The sequence below is a fragment of the Onychomys torridus genome, chromosome 14 (assembly GCF_903995425.1).
Source record: "Onychomys torridus chromosome 14, mOncTor1.1, whole genome shotgun sequence".
Lineage (NCBI taxonomy): Eukaryota > Metazoa > Chordata > Mammalia > Rodentia > Cricetidae > Onychomys > Onychomys torridus.
In genome coordinates, this window is record NC_050456.1 from 33,723,345 (window position 1) to 33,743,606 (window position 20,262).

At 39.3% G+C, this 20,262-nt stretch overlaps 2 protein-coding genes across 3 annotated transcripts in view; one reads left to right on the forward strand and one right to left on the reverse strand.

Moving 5' to 3' along the window:
- LOC118595760 (Fanconi anemia group M protein homolog) overlaps positions 1-12,420 on the forward strand; it is a 47,416-nt gene extending 34,996 nt beyond the window's left edge. The window contains exons 16-19 of the mRNA XM_036206536.1: positions 617-1,177; positions 5,913-6,285; positions 7,787-8,078; positions 12,036-12,420. Of these exons, the coding sequence (XP_036062429.1) occupies positions 617-1,177; positions 5,913-6,285; positions 7,787-8,078; positions 12,036-12,177 (1,368 nt within the window). The 3' untranslated portion in view covers positions 12,178-12,420. The remainder of the gene's footprint in view (positions 1-616; positions 1,178-5,912; positions 6,286-7,786; positions 8,079-12,035) is intronic.
- A 3,390-nt stretch (positions 12,421-15,810) lies between these two features.
- Positions 15,811-20,262, reverse strand: part of Mis18bp1 (MIS18 binding protein 1) — a 37,198-nt gene continuing 32,746 nt past the window's right edge. For both annotated transcript variants that reach the window (XM_036206563.1, XM_036206562.1), the window contains 3 exons: positions 19,294-19,390; positions 16,895-16,949; positions 15,811-16,716 (listed from right to left, as the gene is read on the reverse strand). In XM_036206563.1, coding sequence (XP_036062456.1) covers positions 16,619-16,716; positions 16,895-16,949; positions 19,294-19,390 — 250 coding nt within the window. In that variant the 3' untranslated portion in view covers positions 15,811-16,618. The remainder of the gene's footprint in view (positions 16,717-16,894; positions 16,950-19,293; positions 19,391-20,262) is intronic.

The window sequence follows — 20,262 nt, forward strand, 5'->3', positions numbered from 1 at the left end:
TCACGGCCCACGGGTTGAGAGTGCTAAGCTATTACCCACACATACATTGTTTTTGAACTCAGAAGATCCTTCTGTCTCAGGCTTCCATGTGGCTAGGATTATAAGCTCACACCATTGTGCATGACTAGGATAGCTCTCATTTAAGGTGATATTTTCTCTATCCATAAATTGCCACGCTCAGCTTGATAGTAGGGCTCATCCAACCTCTGTACTTAATGTTAGGCTTTTCTGTAGCACTTGACACAAGTTCTTACTTACTTCTCTGGCTACCTGCAGTTGACTGTAAATTTCTAGAGGTTAAATGCTTTTTTTTTCTTTTTAGTTTTTCAAGACAGGGTTTCTCTGTGTAGCTTTGGAGCCTGTCCAAGAACTCGCTCTGTAGACTAGGCTGGCCTTGAACTCACAGAAATCCGCCTGCCTCTGCCTCCTGAGTGCTGAGACTAAGGTGTGCACTACTACCACTTGGCTCTCTCTCTTTTTTTTTAATCGCTCAGTCCCCATTTTCCCCATAATGAAGGTACTGAGTAGCTGTTCATGAAATGGGATAAACATTAGTGCCTCAAAGAATGTAAATTTAACCTAGTTAGAAATTCAAATATTTCTGTTTTCATCATAGATTCCTGAGCAAGATGAAAACTATTTAGAGGACAGTTTTTGTGTTGATGGAGAGGAGTCTTTCCAAAGCCAATCATGTGAAGAGGAAATCTCTGTCGATTTTAACTTAACTAAAGACTCCTTTACAGATGAGAATGTCAGATATAAAACCCGATACGCAGTAAAGCTAAAACAAATGAGCCTGAAACAGAACTGTCCACGGTCAAAGAAGAAACTATCTAGAATTATCTTGCCAGACAATTCAGACGAGGAGGAACATCACCCTGTGAATGACAGAGAAGACTCCAGCACCCACGGCAGCCATGCTGACCGGCAAATGCAGCAGGCTCAGCAGTGCAGTTCAGGGCCTCCTGGGTCTTCAGCGCAGCCCAGGGTCCTTGCTTGTCCAACCTCGAATGAGAAACCCACACAGAGACAACAGGTGGTACAGAGCATAAGGGATGCCGTCCCTAAGGTGGTGAACCTCAGGGCTCAGAGCCATAACTCCAGCGCATTTACTTCATCTCCATGTCCCAGTGTTGAGTCAAGGAAGGAATGTGGGAAATGGCCAGTCGACTTAAAGGTGTGTATGAAAATGAAGAAAAGTGCCATCATAGGATTATTTAAAAGAGTTGTTTGAGGTGTGTGTGCTTGCTTGCTTACTTTCTTTTCTTTCTTTCTTTCTTTCTTTCTTTCTTTCTTTTTTTTTTCTTTTCTTTCTTTCTTTTTTTTTTTTTTAATTTACCCTAAATAACTCAGTCAAAAAAGAAACAGGGTCTCCCATAGCACAGATCAGTCTTGAAATGGAACCTGGGGTTGGCTGGCTGCTAGCCTCACTCTAGGTTCAGTGAGAGATGCTGTCATATAAAGGTCTCTGACAAAGGGTGATAAAGCAGGACACTTGAAGTCTTTCTGGCTTCTGAAAGTTTACAGGCATGCTTATATCCACAAATGTGCATATACCCTACACATGCAAATACTACGTACATAAAGCTCTCATACACAAAAATTTCTAACCTGTTAAATTAGTCACAAATATTTGCTGCTGTCTGTTGATTTGTTCAACGTAGGGTCTTGCTATGTAGCCCAGGCTTGCCTCAACTCTTTAGCCCATGTTGGCCTTGAACTTCCTACCTCAACCAGAAGAGGGCACCAGATCTCATTACAGATGGTTGGGAGCCACCATGTGGTTGTTGGGAATTGAACTCAGGACCTTTGGACGAACAAGCTCTTAACCTCTGAGCCATCTCTCCAGCCATGTTTATCCCCTTTTTATCTAGTCAGATTTCTTGTCTATTCAGTCAGTTCCACCAGTTTAGGTGTTTCTAGAAACTCATCCAAACCAGGTAGGTTGTTCAGTTTGTTGGCATGTAGATGTTCATTGTATTCCTTTATAATCCTTTTTAGTTCTGTAAAGTTTGGGATTTTTCTATTGGCATATATTACTTGTACATAACAAGCGATCATGACATTTTCATACATGTATATAACGTATTTGGATTACATTCATTCCCATTATCCCCTTCTTCTACTCCCGCTGATCCCTTTTCACTTTTCTAACCTCCACTTTTACATCTTTTTTAGATTTGGTGACCCAGTGAATTCCCTTAGGGTCACATACGGAGCATGAGTGAGAGATTATTTACAAGGGCATGGGCATTGGCATCTTACCTAGGTGGCTATACTGTAGAAAATGTCTCTCTCCCGCAGCAAACATTAACTGCCCATAGAGCCTCAGGTAGGGGTGGGGCCCTGTGAGCCTCGCCTCCATTGTTCCCTCTTACACTGCTAATTGTAGTAATTTCAGACTTTTTACATCTGTTGTTCGTTTGCTTGGTAGGGAAGTTTGTGTGAGAAAGGATTTATAGGAATACATTTGTTTGTAGGAATAAATGATTATGTAGACATGGTGGTGTCTCCTGTAACTCTGGCACTCAAGAGCCTGGGCCACACAGGAGTGCTCATCTTGTGTGTCATGTGCTAACTAGGCAAACTAGGCAAGACAGTCTTGAACATTTCCAGAGCCCAAAGCAGCTGCTTCTCCAAGTTGCTCTGGTTCTCTTCACTGGGGAATTGATTCTGGATTAAAGTTTCTAGGCCTTTCAGTGGTCAAAGCTATGACGAATTTAGAGTCACATGATAGCTTAGGAATAATGGTCCCATTTTTAACATTGGTAGAGCAGTTATTGAGTGCTGGGAAATGGCTCAGCAGGCAGCAGTTCTTGCTGCATAAATTTTTTTTTTTTCTTTTTTTTTTTTGGTTTTTCGAGACAGGGTTTCTCTGTAGCTTTGGGGCCTGTTTTGGAATAGCTCTGTAGACCAGGCTGGCCTCGAACTCACAGAGATCTGCTTGCCTCTGCCTCCCGAGTGCTGGGGTTACAGGCATGCGCCACCACCGCCCGGCCTTGCTGCATAAGTTTAACAACCAGTTTGATCCCTGGGGCCCACATAAAAAGCCAGACATTGTAGGTGGCATCCCTAATCCCAGCACTTATATGGCAAGATGGCAGAGACAAGAGAATCACCCAGAACTCGTGGATCAGCTGACCTGATGTGTGCAGGATGGCAGAATCGACAAGAGAGACCCCGTGTCAGCGTGGTGGATGGAGAGCTTGTCCTCCGCCCCACATCCCTGTGTTGCACTTGCACGTCTACACTCACATACACACTTATCCTACGTAACCACAGTATAAAACAGTACAGTTAAGGAGATGTATTCAGGAATTTTTGAGTATGGCAATTCTTTTTAAATAATTCATAATTATCTACAAATTACTTTTATTTTGAATACGCTGTCAGCTGGATTTTTGTTTTCCATTTCTTAGAGATTTTCATGGTCCCAAATTAAAATATGCAAAATAAATTAAAAGTTTACCCGTTTTTATACGTTTTGCTCTCCTACAAAGGAAATAGTTTAAAATATATGTACATTTGTTTTTCTGTTTTATGAAATACATAGATACATTTATGCTTTTAGTCTCCTTTATGTGGATAACAGCCTTCAGTGCACACTTGGCTCCACTTTCATTTAAATGCTCATCCTAGGGTTTACACTACAGTAGGTGTCTGTTATCTGATCTCTGTAGACCTTATTGTATGATTGCATCATACTTTTTCATCCATTTGCTCTTGGTGTATACTTGGGTTGTTTCTGGTCTTTGATTCTGCTTGTGTGCTGTCCAGGTGGTAACCCTGGTGTCCTGCTACTGAGCCGTCTCTCCAGCCTCTCCCTCTTTAGTGCTCATAAGCAGTTCTCTAACAGTGCCCACCTGTTTCCCCTTGTCTTCTGCAGTGACGCTCTGGGGAGGATTTGTTCTGTGGCGTTGCTATGAAAGGCGAATGACATGCAGCGGTGACAGGCCTCTAACTTCTCCATAGGGTCTTTGCCCTTTTACTTGTTTCTTACCAGCAGTTTCGAGCTCCTGATTGTCTAGAGCCCCGTCAACAGAATATAATCTATCTAGTGAGAAGTGGCATTGACATGGATCGTTTCAAGGTGGCATTTTTCTCGTCATAGCGGCGTTTTCGTGTAGTTCCGTCTACTCACATGACTCATCCAACCATTGGCATTTCTTTTCGGAGAACACTTGTAGTTTTTACTGGAGGATTGTGTCGACTGTGTGTCAACTGTGGTGTGTGTCGACTGTGTGGGTATTGTATGTACTTTGGCCTCAGTCTCACTGGGCCAAAAGGCTTCATCGGTTGATGAGATTTTAAGAAAGATTCCCTGTCACCACCAGATGTCAAGATTAACTGGCTCTTGCTTTCTGCTTTCAGGTAATAGATTTATTTAGACACTGAACAATTTTATTTCTTTTTAAGCAGAGGTTTGTATACAACGTAGTCTGCATGCTCTTTGTATACCTCATCTCTACAAAAAGAACTTGTCCTGAGCTGATTGGCATCAAGAGTTTGGGTTTGTTTTGGCCCCGTTAATTTTCAGGGCTCTTTTTGTTTGTTTGTTTCTGACCTCTGTGCATGTAAGCTGGTCACGTGTCTTGTTTTCTACAGTGCTAGGGATGAGTTCTAACGCTGAGCTACATCTTCAGCTCTGGTTGGTTTTTTTTCTCCTCTTTTTTTTTTTTTTTTTTTTTTTTGAGCTGAGGATCGAACCCAGGGCCTTGTGCTTGCTAGGCAAGCAGTCTACCACTGAGCTAAATCCCGAACACCCTCCCCCCGCAACCCTCCGGTTGTTTTAAAGTGTTACTGCAAAGCTGGAGAGAGCTCAGCAGTTCAGAGCACTTGCTTTCTTGAAGGAAACCCAGGTCATTTCCCAGCACCCATGTTCAGTGGTTTCTATAACTCTTGTAACCACATGTAACTCTAGTTTGAGGGGTTCACATACCCTCTTCTGGCCTATTTGGATACCTGCACACATGTGGTGCACATACACACACACACACACACACACACACACACACACACACACACACACACAGAATTTTCTTTTAAGTATTCGTAGAGGTGGACAAGATGGCTCAGAGCACTTGTCTCTGCCTGGTTATTGGAGTTTGAGCCTTGATTCCTGTGGAAAGGCAGCTGTAAGGAATTGACTCCAGATTGTCCTTTGATTTCTACATGTTCACCAGGACATGCAGCCATATACACATCATGTAATAATACAATTTTTTAAATGTTCACCAGGACATGCAGCCATATACACATCATGTAATAATACAATTTTTTAAACTAGATTTGAAAAGGTTAGTGGGCTTGAGACAAAGTTCAGTGGGACAGTGCTTGCCTAGCATGTGCGATGTTCTAGGTTCAATCCCTACTCACCCCACTCCCTGGAAAAAAAAAAAAAAAGAAAATGTTACTTAAGGGCTAGAGATGTGGCTTAATAGTAGAACCCTTGTCTAGCCTGCAAAAGGCCCTGGGTTCACTACTACAGAACAAAGAGACCCCACCATGCAGTTAAGGTTTGCTTTCAGCTAGATGGATTTCTGGTTATCTAACTTCCAGTTTTTCAGTATCTTGTCTGGAGTCCTTACTCCTGAGATGCAGTTCAGTCTGCTTTCATGTTATTAGGACATTCTTTTCTCTAGCGTAAACATTTCACTTTCCATTTGAAAACTTACTTTCTTCCCTGCTCAGTTTAGACTTCGCTGGAGTCCATTGTCTTTCTCTCCCTGTTGTTGACAACTGTGGATTGATTTTGAGTCGTTAGAGTGCTGGCTTGTTCTGTCTACAGTCACTTTGGCCGTGGTGGAGTTAAAGTGACGAATGTCTTCAGCAGGGGGAGCCAGCATCACATGTGACATTCGAGGCACCGATGCATGTTCAGCCCGACAGTGACCAGCGCTTTCTCCCTTCAGGTTGATGGCCTCAAGGAAGGCAGTGCCTCAGTAGCACGCTCTTCTAATTCACCACGGCGCGTAGCTGCTGGACACTCAGCCCCTAGACCGCCACAGGAAGGAAATGGAGCTTACATTCTTGTGGACAGTCGTGAAATCACTTCCGGTTTAGAAGTAATTTCCTCGCTAAGGACAGTTCATGGGTTACAAGTAGAGGTCTGCCCTCTTAATGGCTGCGATTACATCGTAAGTAACCGCATGGCGGTAGAAAGGAAGTCCCTGTCTGAAATGTTAAATAATGGCAGTAAGAAGAAGTTCATCGAGCAGATCCAGCGCCTGCAGAGCATGTTTCAAAGGATATGTGTGATTGTGGAAAAAGACAGAGAAAAAGCAGGTTTGTGTTTTCAGATGTTATATATATATAAATGTGTATACCAGATTGACTCGTCTAATTTATCCTTCTGCTAGGGTGTATCATTTCATGCTTAACACCAGTATTCTTGTCATAAGTCACTGTATTTTAATGAGGTTTATGAAGATTGAACAGTGAGAAAGCAAAGGCAAAGCAGATGAGTCATAAGACCTTCCCAGGAGCGTCAGAAAGGACGAGTACCTCAGACAGTGCAGCCTCGGGAGAGATAGGAAGCAGGTGCTTGGGAGCCAGGCTTGGTGGGAAGAGCTGAGAGCTCCTCCCACCTGAACAGCTTCTCCCTTACAGAGCAGTAAGGGAATGGCTTGTTTGCTGTACTTGTTGAGCGTAAGTAAAGATGTACGCGAGAGGGGCAAGGAGGGTTCATGATGAACACGTAAGATTGGGGTTGCATACGTCACTGAAATGGGTGTCTAGGTTGTACCTAGAAAATGCAAGATCGGAATCATTGCTAGAAGATTTTTCTGTTGAGAAGAGTGAAGGTCCTGGGCTATAGAGCCAGCACGTGCATTGGCTTCTGATTTCTCTACAGCTTTGCAGGTATTTCATTGACAACTCATTGCCTCTGAATAGCAAGTGTGTTTATTTTTGGTAAGACGCTTGCCCTGCTCTTCTCATGGTGTTGTAAGGATGACCATGTTGTGGAAAGCCATTATGGAAATATTGAAAAAATTAAGTAAAGGGACATAGTGGATTGTATAAAACATTGGTTTAGAAATTGGACAGCACCGGGTGGTGGTGGTGCACGCCTTTAATCCCAGCACTCAGGAGGCAGAGGCAGGCGGATCTCTGAGTTCGAGGCCAGCCTGGGTCTACAGAGTGAGTTCCAGGAAAGGCGCAAAGCTACACAGAGAAACTTTGTCTGGAAAAACCAAAACAAAAAACAAAAAAAAACAACAAAAAAAAAGAAATCGGGCAGCATTTTCCTTCCTCCTTCCGTCACTAGTGAATTATAACATTGTACCTTGGATAGGTTACTTTATCTTTCAGGAATTTTGTCCTTTTTTTCCTAACTGGAAAAGTGAGGGATGAAGAAAGTAGTTTAAAACAAAGTGGAAATATGGTAGATGTAATGGAAAAATATCTTTATGAGGAACTTATAATGGGGAATGCAAAAAAAAAAAAAAGTGGAATATGGAAAAGGAAGTGAACAGGAAAGGTAAGGAACGCTAAGGTAGCATTAGAAGGCCCTCCAGGTATTTATTCGGTTAGTCATTGGAATCAATACACAATCTTTTATCAGCTAATCCAATATTTAATGAGCGTTTTCATAGACTAATTTCAGTTCAAAGCACAGAGAGTTCCCCTTAGTCTATCAGATATTGAAGCTTAGTTGTAGTTTCTCACTAGTAGAAGGTACTCGTTAACTCACTGCTAAGATGCTAGAATTCTAATAAGGTGTACCAATTATTCTCCCTGGTTTTAGTCACTGACCTTCATTTTTCCCTGAATATGAAATTTTTAGGAGACACATCAAGAATGTTTAGAAGGACAAAGTGCTATGACAGTCTGCTAACCGCCTTAGTTGGGGCTGGAATCCGGATCCTTTTCAGCTCTGGACAAGAAGAAACTGCAGATTTACTAAAGGAGCTATCATTGGTGGAACAAAGAAAGAATGTTGGTATACATGTTCCAGCCGTGCTGAATCCTAGTAGATGTGAGCCTCTTCAGTTCTACTTAAGTATTCCCAGTACAAGTTATGTAACTGCCTTAAATATGTGTCACCGGTTTCCATCTGTGAAAAAGATGGCTAACAGGTATGTCCATTTTACTAGTATTTTTAAATGGTTACTGTATTTTTAAAAAGTCTTTGAATTACTGTTTGTGTGTGTGTGTGTGTGTGTGTGTGTGTGTGTGTGTGTGCGCGCGCGCGCGCGCGCGCGCGCGCTCGCGTGCATGCCCCTGCCTGCCACAGTGTGCACATCAGAGTCAAAGAACAGCTTTTGGGAGTTGGTTCTCTCCCACCATGTGAGGTCTCAGGGATTAAACCCAAGTGGTCAGGCTTGGCAGCAGACACCTTTACCTATCTTGCCAGCTACTCTGTTATGATTTTTTTTAAAAGATATATTTATTTATTATGTATACAGCATGTATGACTGCAGGCCAGAAGAGGGCACCAGATCTCTTTACAGATGGTTGTGAGCCACCATGTGGTTGCTGGGAATTGAACTCAGGAACTCTGGAAGAGCAGTCAGTGCTCTTAACCTTACTGAGCCATAGCCCTGTTATGATTCTTGTAAAAATATTTTCTATGCTTTTACAGCTAGATTCTTTTTTCTGTATGCTTAGTATCCATAGAGTTGGTATTTTAAGAGCATATAACTTGGAATTCCCAATGGTACCTTAGTATTTTTTACATCCTTTTCTCCCTTCTAACCCTTCCCAGCTACCTTCCCTCAAGTCTACCTGTAATGGGAGTTTTCCTGTGTTCCTCCTGGCCCACGGTTGGGACAAATCTCCCACCCACAGTCCCACAGCCTTTTATAAAATAATCACACAGAGGCTTGATATTATGTATAACTGCTTGGCCATTAGCTCAGGCTTATTACTATCTCTTACACTTAAATTAACCCATAATTCTTATCTGTTTAGCCACATGGCTTGGTACCTTTTCCAAGTTCTGCCTTGTCATCTTGCCTCCTCTGTGTCTGGCTGGTGACTCTTGACTCAGCCCTTCTTCTTCCCAGAACTCTCTGGGAAGAAGAGAATTCTTTGTCTGCTTGCCCTGCCTATACTTCCTGCCTGACTATTATTGGCCAATCAGCATTTTATTTATCAACCAATCAGAGCAACACATTCACAGCATACAGAATGATATCCCACAGCATCTACCTCATGTCCTCCCCAAGCTGATAGCCTCTTTTTTTTTTTTAAATCATTGTTACATACATGTTATGTGTATGCACAAATATATGTAAATACCATGTGCTGAGTACATTTTTGTGTGTATATGGTTTCAAGGCTGACCATTCTACACTGGACAAGTAAGGAGGCTCATCCCTGGGAGAAGTTAATTCTCCGTCTCCTAAGAGTCATTAGTTACCTGTAGTTCTTTGTCTGTGGGTGGGATCCTGGGAAAATTTCCCCTCTCTCATTGACATGTTCATTGACTCCCTTGGTCAAGTCTTATTTATGGAGTCATTTCTACTTTATCTTTGTTGAACTCTCCCCTTTCCCCATCATGTCTGTGAGCAGATGCTCTGGCCTGTCCTCCATCCATCCTGTTACTAGACTTTCCACGAGCTTATTCCAGCATTTCAGGTTGGTTTTTCTTGGTTTTTGTTGTTGAATCCCTCTTTTGTATCTTGCATTGCCTTATTTCATTCAAGCTGTTTATGTTCCCAGTGAGCTTATATTTACAACCATTCTTTTGAGTTCTGTCTGAGATCCCATCGTTTTCATTAGATGCCATTATTGTATGACTAGTAACTCTTGGACTTGTCTTGGTTTTTGTGTTTATTCTTCCACGTGTATGTATTTGTTATTCTTGTCTTTATCATATATATTATGTTCATGTAATGGTGTAAAATCTTTTTATGTCTTAAACTTCCATTTCTCTGGTTACTAATGAAGTTGGTAGTCTCTTTTTAAATTAAAATATAATTGCATCATTCCTCCTTTTCTTCTTTCCTGTTCCACTCATGTTACCTCCCTCTTCCCACTCGCTTAAGGATGGCCTCTCTTTATTATTGCTGCACACACACATGCACACAACTATATAAATATAGCCTTCTGAGTCTGTTTTACCTGTGTGTGATTTTAGGGCTGACTTCTTGGTATTGGATAACTAATTGAGCCCATCCCTGGAAACAATTGTCGCTCTCTCTATATTCATTAGTTGCTTATAGTTCTTTGTCTGTGGACAGGGCCCTGAGAGATTTTCCCCTTCCTTGTTAGTATGTCTGTTGGTATCGCCTCTTTAGGTCTTGTTTAAGTAGCCATGTTGTTGAGGTATCATGGGTGTAGCTTCCCTATCATTTCTAGGAGACACAATCTCACAACAGATTTCCTGGTCTTGTGGCTCTTAAAATCTTTTCACCACCTCTTCCCTAAGCCTTCAGTGAAGTTGGGTTATAGACATATCTACTGGGCCTGAGCATCTTACAATTAGGTGATCTCTGTATTTTGACCTGTTGTTTTCTGTAATGATCTCCCATCTGCTGTAAAGAGGAGCTTTAAATATATTTGTATGATATATTATATATCATATATAATCTCATATTAATATATATTTGATATTTAATATATGTATTCCATATACTTTGTGTTATTACATATCATATGTGATATATATGTGTATGCATATGCTTTGCCTGCATGTATATCCACAAGAAGATGTCACATCCCTAGGTATTAGAGATAAGACAGTTGAACCACCATGTTGGATGTTGGGAGTTGAACTTGGTTCCTCTGGGAGAGTAGCCAGTGCTCTAAACCATCTTCCCATTTCCCAAAATCAGCATCTTTGTTGAAGACTGAGAGTTATACTTACCTGTGGGTAGGATCTCCCCTAAGAGCCATGACCTAACTAGCCACAGGTAGTTGACTAGGTTTAAACTATCAGTAGTGGTTACTTTCTCTTATCTGTAGGTGAGATGAGCTAATGGTTATCTATCTGCAGTTATTCCTTGAATGTAGAAAAGTATCTTAACTGAAATACTTTTGTCCAGAGAGTGGCCCTAGCCAGATGTATGGTAATGAAGAATAAACACAGCTGTGGAAAGTTATCCAAATACCCCAAATGTATACGGGAAGTTGTGCCCAAATAAATGATCAATCACATTGTTAGAAGTTCTTGTAATGAAATGGAAAGGCTACAATAACATGCAAGAAATTCACTGCAGGATACATCTACTACATCCAAAAGCCAGTATCACCAAGACTCCTTGAGTTTTGGCTTTATCCTCTGGAAAAGTCCTTAGCTCTTTCAGGTAATAGCTTTTGCCATTGTCAGCTGAATTCCTACTTCATATTTCTGTATGCAGCAGAGGTTCTATTAGGCTATGGCTCTTGTGGGAAGCATTGTCAGCCAAAGTGGCATAGCTTTATTTAAGCTATATTTATAAATATATTCACTTATAATTGTTTGTATGTCATGTTAGGTAAATACTGAAAATAGTATAACTCCTTAAGGCTTTTTGCAAAACCCTTCAATTTAGGTTCCCACTTTCCAGGTGACTCTAAGGTATGTGATGTTGACAGCAAAATCTTACCTGCACACTTTCTCAGGGGTATCAACCCCAATCACCTAAGGACTTCAACCCCCAAAGGCCTACCCTTTAAAGACCAGTCTTCCAATATCTCAGCTTCAGTCAGGTCCCTATAAATGAATATTTGGGGAAGATTTCATAGATATTTGCTCCTTTGCAGATCTCATGTTTTAAGCTACTGTAGGTGATTGAGATGGTCCTACTATGTGCCTTTGGAACTGTTATAGACTATGCTTTTTCCTGAATCCAGAGCTGGCCTTCCTCTGCCTGAATGCTAGAATTGAAGGAGTGCAACACCATGCCCAGTATAATGTCAGTTTAAAGAAAACAAGTTTTTGTTCTGTTTAAACCAATGCCAAGGACATTTAGGTAGATGCATAATGGTATATGTACTGGTAATTGAATATAGTGTCTCATACCTGCTAGACAAGTGCTCTATACTGAGACATGATAAAAATAGTAAATGTCATAAAAGCTAGGCTCACTGTTTCTTTTTCCTTTCAGCTCACCTGAAGAAATCTCCACATATGCTCAAGTAACTCATCAAAAAGCTGAGGAGATCTACAGATATATTCACTATACATTTGACATGCAAATGTTACCAAGTGATCTTAACCAGGATAGACTGAAATCTGATGCGTGCTAAACACTCAAAGTGTGATTATGAATGAACTCTCATAATACTAAATAATCATTGTAGTTTGTGATTACCAGCTTAAAATATGTAAATATTTCATCTCTTAAAGTTATCTTTACATATTGTAAAGCTTTTTATTTATAGACTGCATAATTTATTTTTAAAAGGAAATCTTTGATGTTCCATAATCATTTTGACTTAACTGTGAAATAACTTTTTATTGAATAAATCAAGGCTGTGTGGTGGTGTTCAGACTGGCTTAAGCATCTAAGGAAGCCAGCCGAGGTGCTGGGAGATGATCAGCTGCTTCAGTGCTTCCTGCACAAGCCTGAGGACCGAGAACCCGAGTTCATCCCCAGTACCCGAGTTCATCCCCAGTACCCACGTAAAGCTAGATAGAGTGGTGCACACCTGGACTCAGTGCTGAGGATTTTAGAGACTGGAGGGTATCAGGAGCTTGCTAACCAGTATGGTAGAATTGAGGAGTTCCAGGTTTGTGGGGGGCCATCCCTCACCCCTACATTTCCCGCAGAGTACTCTTGAGTAGAAGCAGCAGGAAATATTAGTTAGAAAGATAGAGGGGCGAAAAAAAAAGATAGAAAATACAGCATAGCCTCGGGAGGACCTGGATCCTTACTCATTGGGCCCTGACTTGACTGTTTCTGCCAAAGGGCTTTTAAAAAATGCCAAGGGTTGGAGCCAAAGACCTATCCCAGCACAGCCAAATGCAGACCATCTTCGACACCTGGTATCCAGCCCGTGGTCCAATCATTCTCTTTATCCACACCTGCTGGGTAAAGCCTAAATGGGCTCCAACACAGATTCAGTGGAAGACATCTCAAAAATAATGTGAAGAATGATAAATGAAAATATCCCATGCTGCTGGGCGGTGGTGGTGCATACCTTTAATCCCAGCACTTGGGAGGCAGAGCCAGGCAGATCTCTGTGAGTTTCAGGACAGCTAGAGAGCTACACAGAGAAACCTTGTCTCAAAAAAGGAAAAACAAAACAAAACCCCAATAACAAAAAATACCTCATGTTGATCTTGGGCCACCACACACATATATGCTTCCTTGTGTATAAACATCTGCATACATACACAACAAAGATGAATATGACTGAGAATACTAGCACACTGTAACCCAAGGCAGTAGGCACAAGTTTGAGGCTAGTCTTGGCTACAAACAAGAACCTGTCTTAAAAATCTAAAAACCACTAAAAGCAAAATGTATTTTGGAATTTTTCCTAGTGTAAGTACTGTGATTTGTTAGCATAACAGTATCTATAACTGGTAAAAACTTTATAAGTAATTTGTACTGTATATGAATTGTAATAGTTAACATTTTAAGTGTACTAAATCTAGGACCTTAAGAGATGGCTCAGGTTAAGAGCACACACTGCTTTCAGACTCAGAACCCCCATCAGGTGACTTAGAACTGCCTACCTCCAGCTTTGGTGCATCCAATTTCTCCTGCCTCCTTGTGCAGTGCACTCACATGTATACACACACACACACACACACACACACACACACACAATAAATGTAAGTCTAAATATATATACTGAGTAAAATGTGGTATGTTGTGAGGTAAATGATTTAATAATTAAAATATTTTAAGTTACTATATAATTTCCAAATAGTATTTTAACATGAACTTTTGCTTTGACTCATTCTTATGCCATAAATATTTTAAGATGGGTCTGTGTTTATATCTGTAGTGTAAATAAGACTGTTTCTTCTGCCAATGGATTTCCTTGCCTCCATTCTTTCTCCTATTGAGTAGTGGAACCAGTCACAAGAGAGCTTCCCTAACCTTACACGACAGGAACTTAAGAATGCATCGAATTCAACATACTTTTTACTTCCTATTGGATCGTAAAAATTAGGTCTTGAAATAAGTAGCTTGTTCATATTTACACTGGCAATTTGAAACAAAACCCAGGAAGAAACTTCCTCTTTCTTACAAAAATGTTACTCAGTTCTGAATTTTGTTCATCTGAAATAATTTAAAAACCCGATCTCCTAAAATGCCAATAATTGATCTGCTGTTCAAAATTGTTAAAACCATCGAAAAAGTATTAAAAAATATTGACCAGTATGCAATTACTTCAAATCCAAATCCACACCGATTATCTATTCAGTGTAGGCTTAAATACTGCTAGCTATAAAGCAGATCTAGTGGCCTTCTTCTAAAATACTACCTATTAATCTCAACCAGCAATCAGCAAAGAAAGCATCACATTAAGGATTGACAGCTCAAACTCCATTCTGTTTGGGGGGTGGGGTGAGGCTCTTAAAACATCCTTTCTTTTTATCGCTACCAACACCTGTGGGTTTGTTGGCCATTTAGGGGAGGAGCATTACTGGGAATTGAACCTGCATTTTTGCCTTGTAGACAAGCTTCCTAACTGCTATGCCCACCACTTGTTAAGAACTTCCTATTTTTTATGTGTTTAAACCACCTTTTATTACTGTTTTTCTTTTTAATTACGTGTATGTGTGTGTATGTGCACATTTGAGTGCAGGTTCCTATGGCAGCCAAAAGAGTATTCCGTCTCCTTGAGCTAGAATTACAGGTGTTATGTACTGTCTAACATAGGTGCAGGGCACCAAATTTCATGTCAACAAGAGCAGCAAGTTCTCTTGCTGAGCCATCTTGACACCCTTAATTTTGTTTTTGAGACAGAGTCTTATTACATTGTCTAGGTTGGTCTCAAACTTGCAGTTCTTCCTGCCTCATAGCTGAAACATGATTGAAACACCAGGCCTAGCAATTGGCATAATAAAAAAGCCTGCTCTACATATTGAGTTCCAGGATACACAGTGAGACTTTGATTTGGGAGGAGATAGACAGAAACCGTGAAGGAATGAATGAATGACTTGTACTATATGTCCCAGTGTGTTTTTAGGAAACTTAAGAGGGAGCAGTAACTGTAAGGCACTTCCAAGATCAAGAGTGGCCAGGCCCCACAGGAGGACCTCCAAAAGCCATGTTCCTCCCACAAAATAATACTCTAAGGGCCAAATTGCTTGACCCAGCTCCATCAAATGCAGGTGACTAAGCTCCACCTTACTGAGTAAAAAGCCCAAGCTCAAGACTTGAAATGCCACCTGTTCCCCACCCTGAAAATCTCCACCCCCAAGAAATCCTATATAAACCCTTTCTTCTGCTAAGTTCTCTGCTGCTTGCCCAAGAAGAGGCAGCCACCTTCCTGGGTTTTTTCCACCTCCCAATAAATCACATGTGAGGTTTGTTGTGTTGTGTGACTTTGTGTATTCCTTGGCTCCAGACTGCCAGGATACCTTTCTATCCAAGCTTTTTTTTTTTCCTTTTTTTTTTTTTTTTTTTTGTTTTGGAGACAGGGTTTCTCTGTGTAGCTTTGCATCTTTCCTGGATCTCGCTCTGTAGACCAGGCTGGCCTCAATCTGAGGGATTCGAGTGGCTCTGCCTCCCGAGTCCTGGGATTAAAGGCATGCACCACCACCACCCGGCCTCTATCCAAGCTTTAACATGTGCATTGGGAAAAAATTCCTTCTCAGAGCTGTAACACACTAAAAAAAAATGCATTCTTCTGATTAATTTAAAAAGAAAAAAAAAAAATCCAGAAACAAATGCTACACAAATTTAAAATTTTATTTGAACAGTCTAATTGGATGGAAAAGGTAGATGAATATGTAATGTAACCAGAGGACAAATAACTTATATGTTAAACTTTAAAACAATGGCAGAATAAAAGTCAGCTTCTAAGGAGCTGTCAGAAAGGGAAAACCTGATAATTATGGCATAGTAATTCCTTATAAAGGTAGACCTATCAACTGTACATAACATGGCTACAGAATACAACAGAACCTGTCCTCTGGTTCCCTTTATAAAATAATAAAGAGCAATGAATTAAAGATAGAGGTTTCACAGACAGACCAACTTATGATAAATTTTAAGAAAAACTATCATTAGAAAACATGTAAAACATAAACCAATTGAATAACATAACTGAAACAGTCAATGAACTCTGGCTTATAATAACAGGCAGCAAAATACTACCAATTTTCATTCCAGTATACACCAATCCAAACTCTTAATTCCTCTCCTCACTTCAGGGTTTTTAAAAATGTATTTAAAAACCTATTTGAGACATGATTACTAAAGTAAACAGACTTGAGTATTCAAGAAACTTAAGCTTGATTTAAGTTATTATATACATTTAATTTGATTTAAATATACATTAATATTACAAAAACTTACATCTACATACACAGGCAAAGTAATTTTACTTGTATTATATTGTAACACTGAGAAATGCTCTACAGGATGTTAACCTTGCATACAAACATAAAACATCGTTTGGAAACAAATCTATATCCCCTTATTACAAAGAAAATACCCATTCATTAAATGAGAATACAAGTATGCTCTGCTTGATGGTAAAACTCCTGCAAATGCATTTACTATCAGTCAGAACTAGAAAAGTAATAATCTTTCTCTTCTTCATCTGATTCTATGGCATCATCAACGAAACACTTTGCAATAGCATTGTTTTCACCTAAATCTGTAAAGAAAAATTTAATGAAAAGGATTAGTATATTTCGTAATCTTCAGTAATTTTAATACAAGAGAAACCAACTCCAACAAATTAAATGATAGGTCTGTCTACTTGAGAACCAGTTAATTGTAATACCATCAAATAGAGATCATATTGTAATGGAACTAAGCTATGAAATAAATACCTTTTTTAAACAGGGTTTTTCGTATTGATGTTAGAGATGAGAGATCATTTTCAACCTATAAAAGAGTGTATATTAGTGGCAAATTGCATCTCCTGTGATGCCTCCTAGATGAAATCAAGCATGCTTTATCCCCAGAGTACTTTAAACATAGGCCTGTTACATCACTTTTATAACTAAAGCAACCAAAATCTTGAATTTATCCAGAGCAAAATCCATAACTTAGTGTTGTTTCCCACTACTGGCAAACGTTTATATACATAAGAAAATACTATCAGCTAATGCTACAGAAGGCAAAGAATAGTCTATAACCTATAAAAGTTGCCCAAATATACTCAGTACTTAACTTGGTTTAGAATACTTTATTATTCTCCCTTTAAGATGAGATAAAGACATCATTTACTTCTCATAACCACTCAGTAACAAGCGATTGTCTTTATCTAAACATGCATCAATTAGAAAAGTCTAGTCACCTTTGTAGTGTAATGAGGCTATTATTGATAATTAGACCTGGAAATGAGTACTTTTAACAAAATTTTGGGCTCTTTCCACACTAACACGCTGGCGACAAACACTAGACTATGAAAAAGAACTGGGTAAATCTCAGTTTTGTTCACTGCTTAATTTTAACACATTAAGAAAAACAATCAAATAGGCTGATGTGGTGGTGGTGCCTTTAATCCCAACACTTGGGTTGCAGATGTAGGTGTCTCTGACTGTGAAGCCACAACTAGGGCTACAAAGAGCCATGTAGCCCTACCATGTCCCAAAACAACAACAACAAAAAAAAAAGGAAAAAGGAAGGAAAAAGAAAAATGTGTTTCTAATAGGAAGGACCCAAAGATTATCACAATTTACCTCTCCTCACTGAGTAGAGAAAACAATCAAGTATACTAATTTACTGTGCTGATCCACGGTCCGTGGATCAACAAAATGGACAACACTTGGAGATTATTAGAAACATGAATTCCTCAATTCTACTGCATCAGAATCTTGACTTCACAAGATCAAGTGACTTCTACGAACATTTAGATGAAGGAAATAGTTACTAAAGATACTTTATGAACACAACCAAAAAACAGACCAAAAGTCTAATCTTTGGATTCCTATTTCAAGGCTTCCTAACAATGTTAATTTCAGGTCATTTTGCAAGAACCAAATTTTCATTCTCCTTAAGGAATATGGAGATAGAAAAAAATCAAGTTATCTGAAGAGTACTGAGAAGTAGTCTGACTAGTTCACTTATAAAATGGATTTCTTTTTAAGAAATGAGCCACTGAGTTATTTTTAAACCAAGGTCTCTGATGGAGTATTTGCTATTTCTGCTGGCTAAGCTCATGAAGACAAGTATGATCACATAATCCCAATCTGAGAAGAATTTTACTTAACAAATTTGAGTATAAAGATTTTAAAGAGAGGAAAAGATGGCCATATCTAGCCTGAAGAATCATTTTCCTAAATAACTAATGTCACAATTCGGCTATATAAATTATTTTCCAAGATGAGCTACTTTGAAAAAAAAAATCAAATATTCAGAAATTTAAAACATTCAGAAATTTAAAAGTTTAAAAATTTGAAATGAAAAAATTTAAAGGCAAAACAAAAAGATAAGAGGGGGGAAAAGGCCCTGGATTTGAAAAAAGGAAATAATAGAAGGTTTGGAGGGAAGGTAGAGGGGGAAATAATGTAATTATATCAAAAAACTGAAAGTTTTAAAAAAAGACTTGTTTTTTTTGAGACTTCAGCCTCCTGACTTAAACTCCTGATCCTCTAGCCTCCAACTCACAAGTGCTGGGATTGTAGGTCTGTACCACCAGGCCCAGGTTAAGGTGTTTTCGAAACAGTACTGGGGCTTGGGCCCATGGGCATACTAGACAAGTGTTCCACTACTCACTCATGCTCTCAGCCCCAATAAAAGATGTTCTTTGTCTATGGTAGAATTCGTTATTAAGGCAACTTTTAAATAAAGTTTTCTGTGTTTGGATTTTAAATACTGGAATGCTAAAACAAATTGAGTCACTAAAGCTAAAAGAATCTGGACCTGTTTCAAAGATGCAAGAGATTGGATAAAATTCTTATTCTATATAGGCCATAAATCAATTCGTCTGGATTCACAGTTGTTGAATGGATAGTCTTTTTGTATATTGCTTTAAATGGCCTTTTTGAACTGGTATTTTCCAATTAGTTTTCAAATGAGAAATTTTAGCCATTCTCATCTTCGTTCATATAGCTGTCATCTATAATTAATTCTACAGTGTGTATGTATTTACTACACTAATAGCTTCATATTAGATTAGGTTCCTAGAGAGGAAAGACTGTTATACAATTTATACTGACCACAATTTATCAAGTGTTGTAACTATTCAACATAAAAGTGTCAGATAAATAATAAAAATACTTACTGTCTTTTTCCTAATGTTGCCCCAGACAATGCCATTACTCTTGCCATGTTTTTTAGCATTTTTTTGCACATGGTAAACATATTTATCATAATCATCACTGCGTGAATACAAAATAATATCAAGATGTCAAGTCAAAATTATCATAATTTTACCCATATGTTGAATAGCAATTAATAAAAATCTAAAATTTTCTTAACTTCTCTCAAAAGAATATTCTAGGAAATTGTTTTCCTTATTGGTCACTATCCCATTGTGGTGGTTTGAATAAGAATGACCCCCATAGGCTCATATATTTAAATGTTTAGTCATCAGAGAATAGCACTACAGGAGAAGGATTAGGAAGCATGGCCTTGTTGGAGGAAGTATGTCACTGGGGATAGGCTGAGGTTTCAAAAGCCTAAGCCAGGCCCAGTGTCTTTCTCTCCCTGCTGCCTGCAGATCCAGATGTAGAACTCTCAACTACTTCTACAGCACTGTCTGCATAATCTCACCATGAGGATAATGGACTAAATCTCTGGAACTGCAAGCAAGCCCCAGTTAAATGCTCTTTCCTTTATAACAGATGTTGTAGTCATGGAGTCTCTTAACAGCAACAGAATAGTAACTAGGACATCCATAGAGGTTTATTCCAAAAACTCTTAACTCCCTGTCTTTGGTATTTTTTCCTGTTCACTTCCATTAATCTAAACTGGATATTACAGTTGACCACTTTCAGGCTATGATGTATAAAAACTATCAATTAATACCTCCCAATCAAGTTTCCAATCCAACTTAGCAAACCTTTTCTTTCTAGATAATTGTGTTTCTTGTCCCCTTTCCTCACTATGAAGAGTTTAGTTTAGCAAAGATGACTGATCTGTAATATACATACAAGAGCTGAAGTCTAACAGCTATCTGCATTCTTTCCCTTGGCCTCAAGATCTTACATGTGTGGTCTATTATATTTTTTCCTTATTGGTTATTTTGGAG